The sequence below is a fragment of the Bison bison genome, unplaced genomic scaffold (genome assembly GCF_000754665.1).
Source record: "Bison bison bison isolate TAMUID 2011002044 unplaced genomic scaffold, Bison_UMD1.0 scf7180017864491, whole genome shotgun sequence".
NCBI lineage: Eukaryota > Metazoa > Chordata > Mammalia > Artiodactyla > Bovidae > Bison > Bison bison.
The window spans coordinates 14923979-14939791 of NW_011495050.1; the positions used below are offsets into that span (position 1 = coordinate 14923979).

The 15813-nt window shown below is 36.2% G+C and overlaps 1 protein-coding gene across 1 annotated transcript in view; it reads left to right on the plus strand.

The window, feature by feature from the left end:
- ANGPT1 (angiopoietin 1) overlaps positions 1–15450 on the plus strand; it is a 299772-nt gene extending 284322 nt beyond the window's left edge. The window contains exons 8-9 of the mRNA XM_010863464.1: positions 1455–1585; positions 14272–15450. Coding sequence (XP_010861766.1) covers positions 1455–1585; positions 14272–14432 — 292 coding nt within the window. The 3' untranslated portion in view covers positions 14433–15450. The remainder of the gene's footprint in view (positions 1–1454; positions 1586–14271) is intronic.
- The last annotated feature ends 363 nt before the right edge of the window (positions 15451–15813 follow it).

The following is a 15813-nucleotide window of genomic DNA, read 5'->3' on the forward strand; positions in this document are numbered from 1 at the left end:
CTGATTTCCTTTAGGATGGACTGGTTGGATCTCCTTGCTATCTAAGGGACTCTCAAGAGTCTTCTCCAACACCATAGTTCAAAAGCATCAATTCTTCAGCAATCAGCTTTCTTTATAATCCAATTCGCACATCCATACATGACTACTGGAAAAGCCATAGCTTTGACTAGATGGACCTTTGTTGGCAAAGTATTGTCTCTGCTTTTTAATATGCTGCCTAGGTTGGTCATAGCTTTTCTTCCAAAGAGCAAGTGTCTTTTAATTTCATGGCTGGAGTCAGCATCTTATTTTGGAGCCCAAAACAATAAAGTCTGTCACTGTTTCCATTTTTTCCCCATCTATTTTCCATGAAGTGATGGGACCGTATGCCATGATCTTAGTTTTCTGAATATTGAACTTGAAGCCAACTTTTTCACTCTGCTCTTTCACTTTCAACAAGAGGCTCTTTAGTTCTTTGCTTCTGCCATAAGGGTGGTGTTATCTGCATATCTGAGTTTATTCATCTTTCTCCCAGCAATCTTGTTTCCAGCTTGTTTTTCATCCAGCCTGGCATTTCACATAGTGTACTCTGCATATAAGTTAAATAAGCAGGATGACAACATACAGCCTTGACGTACTCCTTTCCCAATTTGGAACCAGTCTGTTGTTCCATGTCTAGTTCTAACTGTTGCTTCTTGACCTGCATACAGATTTCTTAGGAGGCAGGTAAGAGAGTCTGGGATTCCCATCTCTTTTAGAATTTTCCACAGTTTGTGGTGATCCACACAATCAAAGGCTTTCGTGTAGTTAAAAAGGCAGAAGTAAATGTTTCTCTGGAACTCTTGCTTTTTTGAAGATCCAACAGATGATGGCAATTTGATCTCTGGTTCCTCTGCCTTTTCTAAGTCCAAGTTGAACATCCGGGAGTTCACAGTTCACATACATTGAAGCCTGGCTTGGAGAATTTTGAGTATTACTTTGCTAGCGTGTGAGATAAGTACAATTGTGTGGTAGTTTGAACATTCTTTGGCATTGCCTTTCTTTGGGATTGGAATGAAAACTGACCTTTTCCAGTCCTTCGGCCACTGCTGATTTTTCCATATTTGCTACATGTTGAGTACAGCACTTTAACAGCACCATCTTTCAGGGTTTGAAATAGCTCGACTGGAATTCCATTGCCTCCTCTAGTTATGTTCATAGTGATGCTTCCTAAGGTCCACTTGACTTCTCTACCCACAGGTAGAGAATTTTACTTGTCTGTAAAGTGGAATTTTGCCTCCCTCCCTTCCTTCTTTTTTCCTCCTACCCAGTTCTCTGTCTTTCTTTTGTTCAGAGAGCTTTGATCTTATAAAACAGTCATTGAAGGGCTGAGTTCAGAGAAAGGAGAAAATGATGAAAAAGCCAAACATTCAGCAAAACCAGTCTTCTGGGTTCTATTATTCTATTGAACGACTTTTCTTTTTTTTTAACTTCAGGTTGTATTTGAAGGGTCACACTGGGACAGCAGGAAAACAGAGCAGCCTGATCTTGCATGGTGCTGATTTCAGCACTAAAGATGCTGATAATGACAACTGCATGTGCAAATGTGCCCTCATGCTAACAGGAGGTAAGTCCTACGGGGCCATTCTCTAAGTTATGTTTCATTGGTTTGAGGCTTGAGGTTTCTTATCTGTGAGAAAAGACTATGATCTTCTGGTCAGGAAACTGAATAGCAAGTCCCTAGAGATCATTTTGTTCTGCCCACTAATTTACCACATGTTCTTGTGCAAGACATTGTTAGCATATTTAGAAGTTTGCCTCCTCCCCCAGCATGTATGGTGGGGGTGTGCTAAGCTTGGTTCTGAATAAATTCTTAAACCTCTTAAAGTCCCCCTTATCCTACTTTCTAAATACTCATAATGATCCCTGTGGTGGAATGAACAACAATTTGAATATTCAGTATACAGAAAAAGCAAAAACCCAAACTTTCTTACAAAATGCTTTACAACTGTGTAATTGATCATTCTATTGAAATGGAGTCAAGAGGGAAGAGAGATGGAGGTAGGTCTAAAGTTTTGCAATTCAAACTAGCTATACCAGTGCTTTTACATTATAAGGTATTGACCTCTGCAAGACATTTAGCTGGTATCAGTTCAGTTCAGTTGCTCGGTTCAGTTGCTCTTTGCAACCCCATGGACTGTAGCACACCAGGCCTCCCTGACTATCACTAACTCCTGAAGCTTGCTCAAACTCATGTCCATCGAGTCAGTGACGCCATCCAGCCATCTCATCCTCTGTCATCCCCTTCTCCTCCTGCCTTCAATCTTTCCCAGCATCAGGGTTTTTTCCAATGATTCAGTTCTTTGCATCAGGTGGCCAAAGTACTGGAGTTTCAGCTTCAGCATCAGTCCTTCCAATGAATATTCAGGACTGATTTCCTTTAGGATGGACTGGTTGGATCTCCAAGGGATTCTCAAGAATCTTCTCCAACACCACAATTCAAAAGCATCAGTTCTTCAGCACTCAGCTTTCTTTATAATCCAACTCTCACATCCATTCATGACTACTGGAAAAACCACAGCCTTGAGTAGATGGACCTTTGTTGGCAAAGTAATGTCTTTGGTTTTTAATGTGGTGTCTAGGTTAGTCATAAGTTTTCTTCCAAGGAGCAAGCGTCTTTCAATTTCATGACTGCGGTCACCATCTGCAGTGATTTTGGAGCCCAATTTAGCTGGTACAGAAGATACCATTAAAAATATATATCACTGAGTAAGAGAGTTTATCCTCTTTCACTTTTTAAATATTTTTTCTCGCCTTGTGTGTCAAAGAGAAATTCTCAGTTTAGTACTAGCTTATCTATACTTTTTCAGCACTTAATAATTACTCTTCTTAGCAAAGAAGGAGCAAACTCTTCAGCCTCAGTCTCAAGACCCTGGTAAGGCAATAGCATCTACCTCAAATTAATTTAAAAAATTTTTTTTTTTTTTGCTGAGTTTTATGTCTCCCTTTTATTATAGAAAGTGGTGCTGATTTCCTCTTTAAAGGAATGATGTAAACTTTGCATTTTAAAAAGGATTCACAATATTTGTTATTTAACAAATCATTGATTTCAAGAAAAATATTCATTAAATATTAATAAAAGTTATAAATGGGCCTGGCAAAAACTGCTCGTGAAGTTGATAAATGACTGAGTGAAGTCTAAGAAACAACTGAATTAAAACGTTACGGCAAATGATGTCGCTCAAAATTGTTCCAGGCTCTGACATAAAAGAGTTGGCACCAAGCAAAACTGTAAAGGAAGCTTTGTCCCAGTGTCTCTCTTCTCACAGTTTAGTGTTGTTTCCCTCTCTTAATGGAAGAGTAATCACTCCCACCTTTAACTATTCTTATCCTCTGTTTGTTATCCTATAACAAACTCATGCTAGTAGAGAAAAAACTCTCTAAATCTAACATTTTACTTCTCCAAATATAGTATTACTATCATTATAATTATATATTATTACCTGTTACATATGTGTTGTACTATCTTCCTTGAATCTCAAACCAACTCTATGAAAGACACAGGGAGAGAAACTCGATTGTACGTTTTGTACATAAGGAAAATGAAAGTAATTAAATATTCATCATTTTATCCTTAACATCTAGCTTGGTAGATTGTGGCACATAGGAACTCAATAAAATATGTGTTGCATGAATGAATGAATAACCATCTTGGAACCCTTGAAGTCACTTTCAGATTTTGAAACCAATGAAATGAATTTTTTCTCATTAGTTAACAAAGCATGAAAGAGTATAGAGGCAACATTTTGGAAAAATCTTTCCAACTTCATCACCATACCCAGGCCCTTCATTACTACCACTACCAAATCACATCCCATTTGGATTCCCATCCACTCCACTTATAGTAACATCTTTTCAACATCAGACTGGCCTTATCATTACCAAAGCCAGCTTGTTATGATTCTGCCTCTGTCATATCCTCCTCCTTAAGCTTTAAAAATGCCATTTTGACATCACATTCAAAAGTCTTTTATATGCAATTTTAGCTGTTACAAATTTAGAATATTTTGAAAATGTTACCCACAGGTTAGGTTTTGAACTTTTTTTTTCCTAAAAGAAAATACCGCTTTTTATTACCTCCTTGATCCTTTAAGTGAAATTATCAGCAACTTTATACAAGGACAAACGGACTTTGATTGTACTTTTTTTGCCCACTTTAATATAGACGTGCACTTCATTTTCTCCATGTCTGTTTTTACAGATATTTTTTTCTTATCAAATAAATACAACACATGAAAGACCAACAGTAAAATTGTTCAAATGTTTACTTAGAATAGTGTTCCAATATGTTCATAGTACTGTCATAATAATGAAAATATTGAGCAAAGCAAAGAGGAGAATGCATCTCTTGGTTAATGATGAGAAAACTACATCGCTCAGTATTGTGATTTTATTTCTGCTTCAGACGATTGAACTTTGTCATGTTCTTTCATCCATAATCATTCTTGGACCTACTTCTTACCCATCAATAAACACATATATTGAAGAGAAGAAATTTCCACTTATTGCTTGGGCTGGAATAGTCTAAGTAAATATGTTTCTGTAATAAACACCACTGCCCTATCAAATATCCTTTTAAAAGAATCCAGGTCTTGCAAAGTGATGCACTCTGCAAAACTAATATGTGGAATTTAGATAGCTAAGAACTGGGGTACACAAGGGTGAATGTCAATGACAGTCCAGGTAACTTGAGTATTATCTGAAACTTATGTTCTACTTAACTACCCCCACACCACCACCACTCTATATTCTCTGCCATGGTTCACCTTAGAAACACTTTCTCCATCTAATGATTTTTCTTCTCCTTTTAAAAGGTGTGTATTTTGACTTATTACATATTTTAAATCATGTCTTAAGCAGATAGATTTCATGCTTTTTGAAACTAATAATTCTTAGTTCTCTGTCATCATCAGTTAAAGCTTTGTTTTATCTTGTTTATTTATATATTTTCCATTGTTTCCTCTAAAAGAAATTAAGGATAAAGTCAGATTTATTGCCTGCTTAACCATCCTAAATAGTTTTCTTCAAGTACATGGAGGGATTTTTGTTGGAGAAGGTGGTATTGTTGTTACCCTATCTATCAACGACTGAAAAACAAGAGATAGGCTTAATTAAAAATAGAAGGTATTTCAGCTAGACAGAAAGTAGAACATTTTGTTCTTCCATCTTCCTAACATCTTAACTTCCTTCTATTTACTTAACATAATTTTAAGGAGTAACTGTTAAGAGTCAACACAATTAGAAAAATAAGCAAGACAGAATAGAGCTTGTATTTTTTGAAGAAGACCATCAACAAAAAGTAAACAATAAACACACGATTTCACATTATAGCAAGTTCTGGGGACAAAATATAGCACGTGATCGTTATTGGAGAAGGGAAAAGTGACTTTTGATGGAGTGTCCAGGAATCAAAGACTGGAATGAGTTTCCAGAAAAGATTGTGGATGTCTAGTTATGGACACCTTCAAGAAAATATAAAGGTAGTTACATGAGAGAGTTTACGTATGCACATTCCTCTAGTTGCCAGTCTATATAAGATTGTCTCCTACGTTTTCTTCCGGTTCTGTGAGTTTGTTATTCTGTGTACTCTTAGTGGCTGCAGTAGAGAAAAACAAGTAATATTATTTTTCAGTTTGGTTGTAGTTCATTGTTAGTGGAAAAGAAGTATAGCTGGCTAAAAAAGCATATTTGCAGCAGTAGAAATAGATACCACAGTGTTTGATATGTCCTTTTCCAGACATATATGTACTTATTTCTACCTTACCAGAAATTCTTCTGTCCAATTTAAAAACTGAATAATTTTTATGTTTTATTACACTGTTGTTATGGGACCATACAATCTATTTCAAAATCAAAATTGCCACACACATTTTCTATGAAACTGACCTCTTAATTAATCATTAGAGATGATTTGTTAGTGTGCATTTATTATAAACCAGAAATATCTATGTTCTGTGATTCACTGAACTTAAGAAAATGTGTAAGTTTTCTCCTTAGGTTCCCCCTTTATATAGTATATTACAACAAATGTATATATTTCAGTAGTGGGAGGGATAAATTCAAGAGGTGATTATAGGAAATATTTTCTTAGTCTCACAGGAGAGCCCTTCTTGTACCCTCATGAATCCAAGGAAAGAATCAGTTTCATTATAAACTTAATGTTTTCCCTATTATTTAATATTTACAAAATGAAAATGTAATATCAGTCAACACATGCTTTTGTTTATATGAATTTATTGTATTAAATATACAAAAAACTATGACTCAAATTATGAAAATGAAAACCTTTTCTCATTAGATTTTTACATGCAAAGAAAACATGGGCTTTGATACCAAATTAGTATTCTTCAAAATATATTTTTCTAAAATTCTGCTAGAAACTATAATTACTAAAGGTTGCTGACCAAAAGAAAAGAAAATGACCCCTAACAAAATATGGTATTGTTTTACATTATTTTTCTTACCTTTTCTTTCAACACAATTTTCTTATTTGGTATCTAATATAAAAGCTATGTAAAAATGTGACCTAAGCCTCTGCAGAAAGAATCTGTTGTGGTAGAAACTCCAATCTGTTTTCCCACGCATAAACTATGTCAGTCGACAGACAAGACTTTGCTAAAGCTAACAAAGGATATTCTCAGTTCAATTCTAAAAGACGGGATAAAGTCATACACATAAATTCTTAGTACACCCTCGAACTTACCAGATGCTAGCAGTAGAGAGTTGATAAATGCTTGCCTTGCCTGCTATATAACCTTGAAGAAGACAAAATGGAAGAAATTAACAGGCTCCCTAACTGGTTAAAGTGACAAGATCTTTGGGAAAATGTAATAATCTTAGAGTTTTTGATAACACAGGAAGGATGTGCTAAGCATTGACAGATAACTGGCATTCCCTAGGTTTTAAGGCAAACATGTTGAGAGAAAAGATCCATATGGATAATTTAAGATTGACCACAGATATCTACATTGCATTACTGTATTTCAAAGCAATTTCTTATTTAGTATATAAGCCTGTTCCACAAAAAAAGTACATTTCTTCAAATCAGGGACATCATGCTCTCCACCATTGTGTCTTCAGGGCCTAGTGTAGTGCTTGTCTCACAGGATGTGCTTAATAAATTTTGGTTAAATGCATGAGTAGGCTATCAGACTCTGAAAGGACATTGTGAAATCACAAATGATCTTGATTAAAAGACATAAAAATAAATCAATGTGAATATGAATGTAACTTTTTCATGAACTTAGATTTAAAATGCCAAAGTATGTATATGTCTTCCCTGGTGGCTCAGATGGTAAAGATCTGCCTACAATGCAGGAAACCCAGGTTCAATCCCTGGGTCAGGAAGATCTTTTGGAGAAGAGAATGGCTACTTACTGCAGTATTCTTCCCTGATGGCTACTTACTCCAGTATTCTTGCCTGGAGAATTCCATGGACAGAAGAGCCTGGCGGGCTACAGTCCATGGGGTCGCAAAGAGTCAGACACAGTCTACTGAGCAACCAACACTTTCACTTTCACATGTGTATATTAATTTGCATGCACACACATGGGACAAAGGGATGAATATTAAAGACTAGAGCCAAATTTTAAGAATAACCTAACCCCAGAAGACTAAATTCCATATTGGAAAATTTTTGAGTAAATTTGAACATTCTAAGTGCAGAATTTAGGACTATATTCCTGTTCTCTGGGAGGAAGTTTATATTTATTGGAAAAAGGAAAAAATAATATCAGAAAATGTCTCTTAAAAGTTCAATTTGGAAAAAAGTGAATAAGAACTGATAGGCCTATAACACAAGGCTGCCACCAAAGCTTAATAGTTGATGACAATAGCCAAACAATTTTGTTTATATTTTACTCTAATAATAAATAATATAGTAAATATACATTGCACTCTTAGTGTATAACAGTCATTTCTGCATTATCATAAATGACACACTTAATAGTTTAAAGGATACTTCCACAAACCATTCGAAATAGAGATCTTTGGTGAGAATTCAGATATGGAAGACTTAGCTAAGTTGCTTAAGGTCGCAGAATTAATTTCAGAGGATTTGAATATGACCTCCAGATAAGCCATTACCTTATCCACTCCTTCTACTGCCATTATTAAAAGAAACAGCACTCAAAGACAAGAATTTAGCTCTGTTTTACTGTTTAAGGCCCATTTTCATGAGGATTTCCTCACTTAACTGTAGTTAAAAGTAAAATGAAGTCCAAGGGAGGAAAGAGGCAGTAAGAGAATACCTAAAGGATTAAAATGAATTCAAGATTACCAGCCAGGATAAACAACTTTCTATCTATGGAACAAAAAGAAGAGAAAGGGGAAAAAAGCCAAGTCCTTGACTTGAAGGGGGTATGGGATGAAATGACAGAAGGAATGCAGAGTTCTGGAAGGATCCTTCGGCTCCGCACACAAGAGCTTGCAGCTGCTCCTTGAGGCTAGTTCTGGGTAGGAGCTGGATTTGTACCCGTGAAATCAGTGAGTGATTTTAATGATGGTCCCGATGATCACTAGGCATCAGTCAGTTTTTTTTTTCAGCCTCATCCTTCCTTAAAAGAGGAAGATTCTTATTCTCTGTGCCAGTTCTTTGCATGTTGCTGATTAGAAAGAAATCCATAACCACAGGTAGATCTTTTTATTTTGCTGTACTTTTTACCTTAGAAAAGAAGTGTTGAGAGACATTTTGTTTAGGATCAGAAGAATTTGAGAGTTAGGTTTCCTGACTTTCAAATAAATTTGAACTTCCTGAGTACAAAGTTTAGAATCAAGTTCCTGTTTTCTGGGCAAAGTTTCATGTATTGGTGATAAAATGTGAATTTTCTGCTTCAGAGATAAAAGACTCAAATGATTTTTCAAGGCCTGGGAAGCCCAAGATAGTTATTCCAAAACTAAATTTTAATGAGTTAAGTGTAAATGAATTAGAAACATGCTTCTCGGATTTCTTATTAAAATATACATAAGGTTACAGGTTATGAAGAAAAATGCTTGGCAAAGTTCATCTCAGCAATTGCCAATCTTAAAACATTTAAGACATTTTATCAGTTGTCCCAACAGCAGATGGAAGCTGCCGCTCCCTTCCATCCTTTGCGTTCATTGCTAAGTTCTTTAAAGCTTAAAGTGCCTCTTCTAATTAACTTCTTTAACATATTGCTCATCTATCCCCAGGCACTTATAGAACAAAGTACAAAGCTGATATCACCCCAGAATTTTAGAAGGTATTTAATTCAGCTATTTGATATCTAATCGGAGAGGAAATGCAAACCCAGGCATACTCCTTTATATGTTCACAAGGATACCTTCAATCTACGCAAACTTACCTTGTTCTGAGGACCCATGAGTACATATGGTTATCTGTGAATGCAAAAGGAGATTAACCAGTAGTAACCAGGAGCCTGCTGTACTTTTTGCCTGCTTTCTATGAATATGCTTTAAAGCCACTTCTTTTCAGGATTTGTGTTAAATGACCGCTTAATTTTTTCAAAGAGAGGTAGAAAGTGGGCAAACTTAAATATTTGATACAAAGAAATTCCTTGTTGTTCCTTGTCAGAAAAAACAGGAAATACTTACTTGCATACAAATAACTAGTTTTGCGAACTGAAAGTTCAGAGTATTTTATAAAGGACTGCTGCTGCTGCTAAGTCGCTTCAGTCATGTCCGACTCTGTGCGACCCCATAGACGGCAGCCCACCAGGCTCCCCCGTCCCCGGGAAGAACACTGACACTACAACTGAAATTGTCATGAGTAATAATTGCCCTTTCATTTTATTTTCTGCAGTCTGATTTTTTTTATTGGAGGATAATTGCTTTACAGTATTGTGTTGGTTTCTGCCATACATCAACGTGAATCAGCCATAGGTATACAAATGTCCCCTCCCTCCTGAACCCCGCTCCTGTCTCCCACCCCATCCCACACCTCTAGGTTGTCACAGAGCCCAGGTTCCAGTTTCCCGAGTCATACAGCAAATTCCCATTTGCTATCTATTTTACATATGGTAATGTATATGTTTCCAAGCTATTCTCTCAATTCGTCCCACGTTCTCCTTCCCCCACTGTGTCCACAAGTCTATCCTGCATATCTGCCTCTCCATTACATGCAGATTCTTTACCTCCTAAACCCTACGTAAGCCCATAAAACCCATATTAGGTAGTTAAATGCCATGTCTTTACAACACGAACACTGAACAACTGTACTCATTTGAATCCAAATTATTTTCATATTTCTCTAATTAACCCTAGGAAGCAAATAAGTAAATATGTTGGCACTGATGACTTGGTCTTCATTATGAAATGATTGTGATGATCCCATAAGATCTGATTCTTTTTATTCCTGCTCTAAAGTTTATGCCTGCTTCCTAAATAACTTACAAAAGAACCTTTAGATAGGCTTTTAGAGGCTTTAATAGTGTGCCATCTTATATGATCTCTGCACCTGTGCTGTGAAAATGGTTGATTAGATATTTATGATCCACATCTTAGGAATGAGGAGGTAAGTGACTATGCGACATTGGAAAAGTTCCTTAAATTGAGCATCAGGGTCTTCATTTTAGTACTTGCCACACCACATAGGGTTGTGTGGAATGAACTGAGAAAATGCGTATAAATATTTTAGCAGAGTCCCGATACATAGTAACTGTTCAGATATCAAATGTTACATTTACTATTGCCTAAGATCCCTTAGTTATTAACTGGTGAAGTCAGCATCAAAGTCAGGGTCTTCTAATTTCTGGTCTGGTGCTTAGGCTCCCCATTGCCCACAAGAGCATTTTTAAGCATACAATAAAACCTTCCATGTTCTTGTTCCTGTTTATTTTGCCAGCCCTGTGTTCTCCAACCCCTTACCCACTGGCATTGCAGCCAAGCCACGCTGCTGGCAGGCACTCTCTCCTGCTCTGCCAGAGTACGTACTGTCTTTAGATAATCTCTTTCTACCCTGTGAACTCCCACCCATCCTTCAGGATCCAGATCAAGTGATGAGTGAACCTTACAGACCCACAAACAGGACATTCTGCCTCTGTTCCCAAGATTTTCCTTATCTCTATTAAATAGCTATCTTCTCATTTAACAGTTTGTTTCTCTCTTACACAAAATTGTGTACTCCTTGAAGTCAGGAATTTTGTTTTACTCAACTCTGACCCCTATATCTGTCCATTGGTTAGTATTTGTTGAACTGATTCTCCCTTCATCAACATGTGCTCAGAGTGGCTTTGGTAGACCACAGTTAGAGATCAAGGGCTCTAAATAATATTTAATTAAACATTTAACCTGGCAGATGTGGTTCCCCTGGTAAAATATTGGTTCCCATTCCTAGAGAATGTTCCACTTGTTCACCTGATGATAGACAAGTAGATTGGATAAACTATAAGATTTTCCACATTGTTTTAATTTCCACCAAGATTGCCATTTTTCCACCTTAATTTCCTGCAAGTCTTTCCCTTGGCCACTGGATACCACCAACTACACTGAAGTTCTTTTAGTCCCTAAACACCAAACTCTCTTTCAGCTTCATGGCATTGGCATGTGCTATGCTTTGCTTAGTAAAGTCTTTCCCCATCTTCACTTTGCAGTCTTCTCATCTGTCAAGTTTCATGAAATATCAACTTCTTTCATGAACATGAAAAGTCAAATAGGTCTCCTATTATTCTCCTTCATAGCTCCCTGATTCTAACTCCCCCCTCCTCTTCTCTGTTTCTTCCTCCCCTCATCCTCTTCTTCTTCCTTTTTCCATCATCATTTCCTAATGATTTGTACGTATTTTATTTATTTGCTACATTTTTTTTTGCCTGTTTGTCACATTAGGAGTAAGCTCCATAAGAGTAAGGACCACATCTGTCCTGTTGAGTGTTGTATGACAACACTTCATGAGGATTATAAATTGAATGAATAAAGAAATAAAAAATGAATACAATAAACTCGGATGTTATATATACAGGTATCTATCAAATATAGCTTTAAAAAAAATAAACTGGACTAATTCAGACCATAGAGGCTTTAAAAGAAGAAACAGTCTGTCAATAAGTCTGTAGGCCCTTGCCAGTCATCTGCTAAGCACACTCTGTTAGGTGTGGCACTAAGAATATGGAATATAAACCATGCCTTTACATTTGTTGTTGCTGTTGTCTAATTGCTAAGTCATGTCTGACTCTTTTGCAACCCCGTGGACTGTAGCCTGCCAGACTCCTCTGTCCAGGGGATTTCCTAGGCAAGAATACTAGAGTAGGTTGCCATTTGCTTCTCCAGAGGATCTTCCCTAACCAGGCATCAAACCCATGTCTCCTGCATTGCAGGCTGATTCATTACCACTGAGCAACCAGGGATAATGAATAAAAGACTATGTGATTCGATCTTCAGACCCTCACAGCTTCAGGCTACTGTTGCTCTTGTTAACTTTGACCTATCCATACTGGTCTCCTCCAAAATGCCTTTCTTCTTACCTGGAACATTTTCCCACTTTACTCGTTAGGAAAGATACATAAAATCAGTTTATCCTATTCCCTCATGTGTCCCTACTTTTTCTTGTCTCTTTCGGAAGTTCATTGTAGTTTCCCAATGAATGCATTCTTCAGTCTGTGCCCTTCATTGCCAGGCTATGTTCCAACAGACGTCTGCCTTCCCACACTCTTCCAGAACTCTTATGACTTTCTATAAACCAAACAAATCCGCACACTTCTGCCCTGAGTATCTTAATGTAACTTGGAGGATCCTTTTATGATTTGTAGTGGTCCTCAACAATTGAGTAACTGTGCTTGCTTTAGAGACCGTGGTGGATATTTGAAAGACTATGAAAGGCTCGTTAACATGATGGAAGAGTGCCTGAAGAAGGTCATAGAAAAGGAGGAGAAAGTTAAAATACTGAAGCAATCAAGTAGAGTTTCATTTTGTCCTTTAAGAGTCTTACGGGTAAATAAATTCCTACTATTAGAATGCCTTTTTTTAATATAAATAGCATAGTTTTACTGGTTGTACTTACCAAAAAATTTTAAAGGAATTAATCCTAAGAAGAAAAAGGTGGAATTTTACAGTTTCCTCCTTCCTTGCCAAATAAGAACTTCTTGTCCCCCGTGTTTTGACTACATTAACATCTATGTTGTTTGCATACAGTTGCTAAAACATTAAATACAGTGTCTTTCCAAATTCGTTGACATACCTTACTTTTTCCTAGTATGAGTTAGTGATTAATATAGCTTGTTAGGCCTCTAGTATGACTTTATAAACACAACCCAGCTGTATTCACCCTCCAAAATTGAAAAATGAGAACTAGTTTTTCTCCATTTAACTTTTTCTAAAGTTTCTGCAAGATGATGCTCATGTTACAGTTACACATCAGCTGTACAGCTTTCTCTTTCTTTAGCTATTAGTCCCTTAGGTATAACTCTGTAATCAAAGGGAGGTCAACTGTATCCAAATACAAACATGCCAGAATGTCTCTGGCATAAATCTCTCCCTAAAGATTTTAGTAGTATTGCTTCAGGAGAGAGGGGGGAAAGTACTATGTTTTATCTAAAAGCTAAGAACTTAATTCATTTAAAAAATAAAGTACTGAGTTATCCTTGCAGAGAGCTATGTGAGCACAGGATCTATATGTTACTCATCATTTTTCTTTTTACTAAGTTTAGAAAGAACTTTGACAATCACAGGAAAACATGCTGCTCTATAGGAACTATGTGGTTACTCTGAATGAATGCTTCCCATATTGCTATAAACTGCAGAGAGGGTATAGCCATCCAAATTCATAGTTATTTTCTGCTATCCAGTTAATTTCAGAAGCAGCTAAGGGCCAGTAGGCAAAATTATGAGCTACATGGAGGACATTTCTTTCTGTTTAGATGTTAGCTGTCCAAGCTTCTGAACTTCATTGCTAATAATTAATTGCTCTATTTCCAATAACAGGCTTCAGGTGGAATGCCTCTGAAGGGTTTCATTTTACTTACCCTTTGTACAAATCCAGGCCTGACTAGATCGTATCTTGAAACCCAAATGCTTCCCATCATTACATTGGGAAATGAGTCCCAATGGAGTGACACTGAAAGCTGATTTTCATGAGAGCATTCCTCTTTCTGATTACACTGTCTGTTGGATGCTATTTAAAACAATTTCACTACCAGGAAGATATTTTTTGAATACCTCTGATTTGCAAATAATCATAAGTATGAATGTTTCCCCTCAGTAAGTGGCATGAATTTCCAAATGTTCAATTTACTTATGTAATTGTTTCTTCTCCTTCTCTTTCATTATTAACTAATTTTTCAGGCTGGTGGTTTGATGCCTGTGGCCCATCCAATCTAAATGGAATGTTTTATACAGCGGGACAGAACCATGGAAAACTGAATGGAATAAAATGGCATTATTTCAAAGGGCCCAGTTACTCCTTACGTTCCACAACTATGATGATTCGACCTTTGGACTTTTGAAGGCATAATGTCAGTCAAGAGCAATTATAAAAGCCACCACGAAATCTGGAGAAGCCACCAGATGAGAAACTGCTTGAAAATTTCTGAAGCAAACATATGGTCTCCCTTCTAGCAACAAGTAGCAGTTATGTGAAGTCACCAAGGTCCTTGACTGTGAATTTGGAACCTTTTGAGTTCACAGAGTCTCTACTTGGGATGATTGTGTTCATACGGCTTGACTATAGACTGCCATTCACTGTCATGCTTTTAAAAGGGAAGAAACTGTTAAGCTCACTGTGCTTCAAACTACTACTGGATCTTATTTTGGAACTATGGTAGCCAGATGATAAATATGGTTTATTTCATGTAAAACCAAAAAAAGAAAAAGAAAAAAGAGAGAGAAGAAGAAGAAAATGAACAACAACAAAAAGAGTATACATGAATAATAAAATCTGGCTTGCCATAATCCTTTGGAAAAGATATATTACACCAGTGAAATGGTGTTATTTCTATGCAAACCTAATAAGTTTGTACTGTTGCACAATTTTAATAAAAGTTCAGGAAGAACAGCATTGCCCTCTGAGTTAGTGAAATGGATTTCAGAAGTCTAATTCCTAAATCATACTTGCTAGTTGATATCAGTTAACCCATCTTCAAATGTAAATTCCATCTTGGTAAACTATAAAGAATTGTAGCGCATGAAGAATAGCAGTGTGAAGTAGAAACACACTCCGTTATTCTTTGATTTTTTGATACAGTTTTCAGAAAAGATGGACATAATCAACTATTGGACATATGAGATGAAAATTTATCCTTCCCCTCATGCTACAGTTTTCATTTATTTTAAAAACTGACTGATATATAAATATATTTATAGCCTGAGTAAAGTTTAAAGAATGTGAAATATATCATCAAGCCCTTAAAATAATATACATGCATTTAATATTTCTTTTGATATTATACATGAAAGCAGTATTTTAGAGTGTAATAAGTTGAAATAAAACCAAGTAAACTGGAACAGGTCATTTTACAGTATCTTCTTGCATGTGTCCACTTAAGTGTAACTTTATTATTTTTAAAATAATTATCTTCAATCCTTCACCCTGTTATTTCATACTAATTTAATTTTTACTAATTAACTGAAACTTGCTTTCCAGATTCACTCTGTTCCAGTTTCTATAAAAGATACACTTTGAAGTCTATGAAAAGTGAAAGAAGAATTATAAATATCATTGTACATAGCATGTTTATATCTACAGTAAACCTAATAGCTGTTTATTCTGGAATATGCAACATTGCCCTCAATAATGCAAATAAGCACATTTTCAAAAAACTACTATACAACTTTATGAAATATACTATTTCTTCATATTTTTCTACCTTGGGCTCTGTTTTGTTAGGC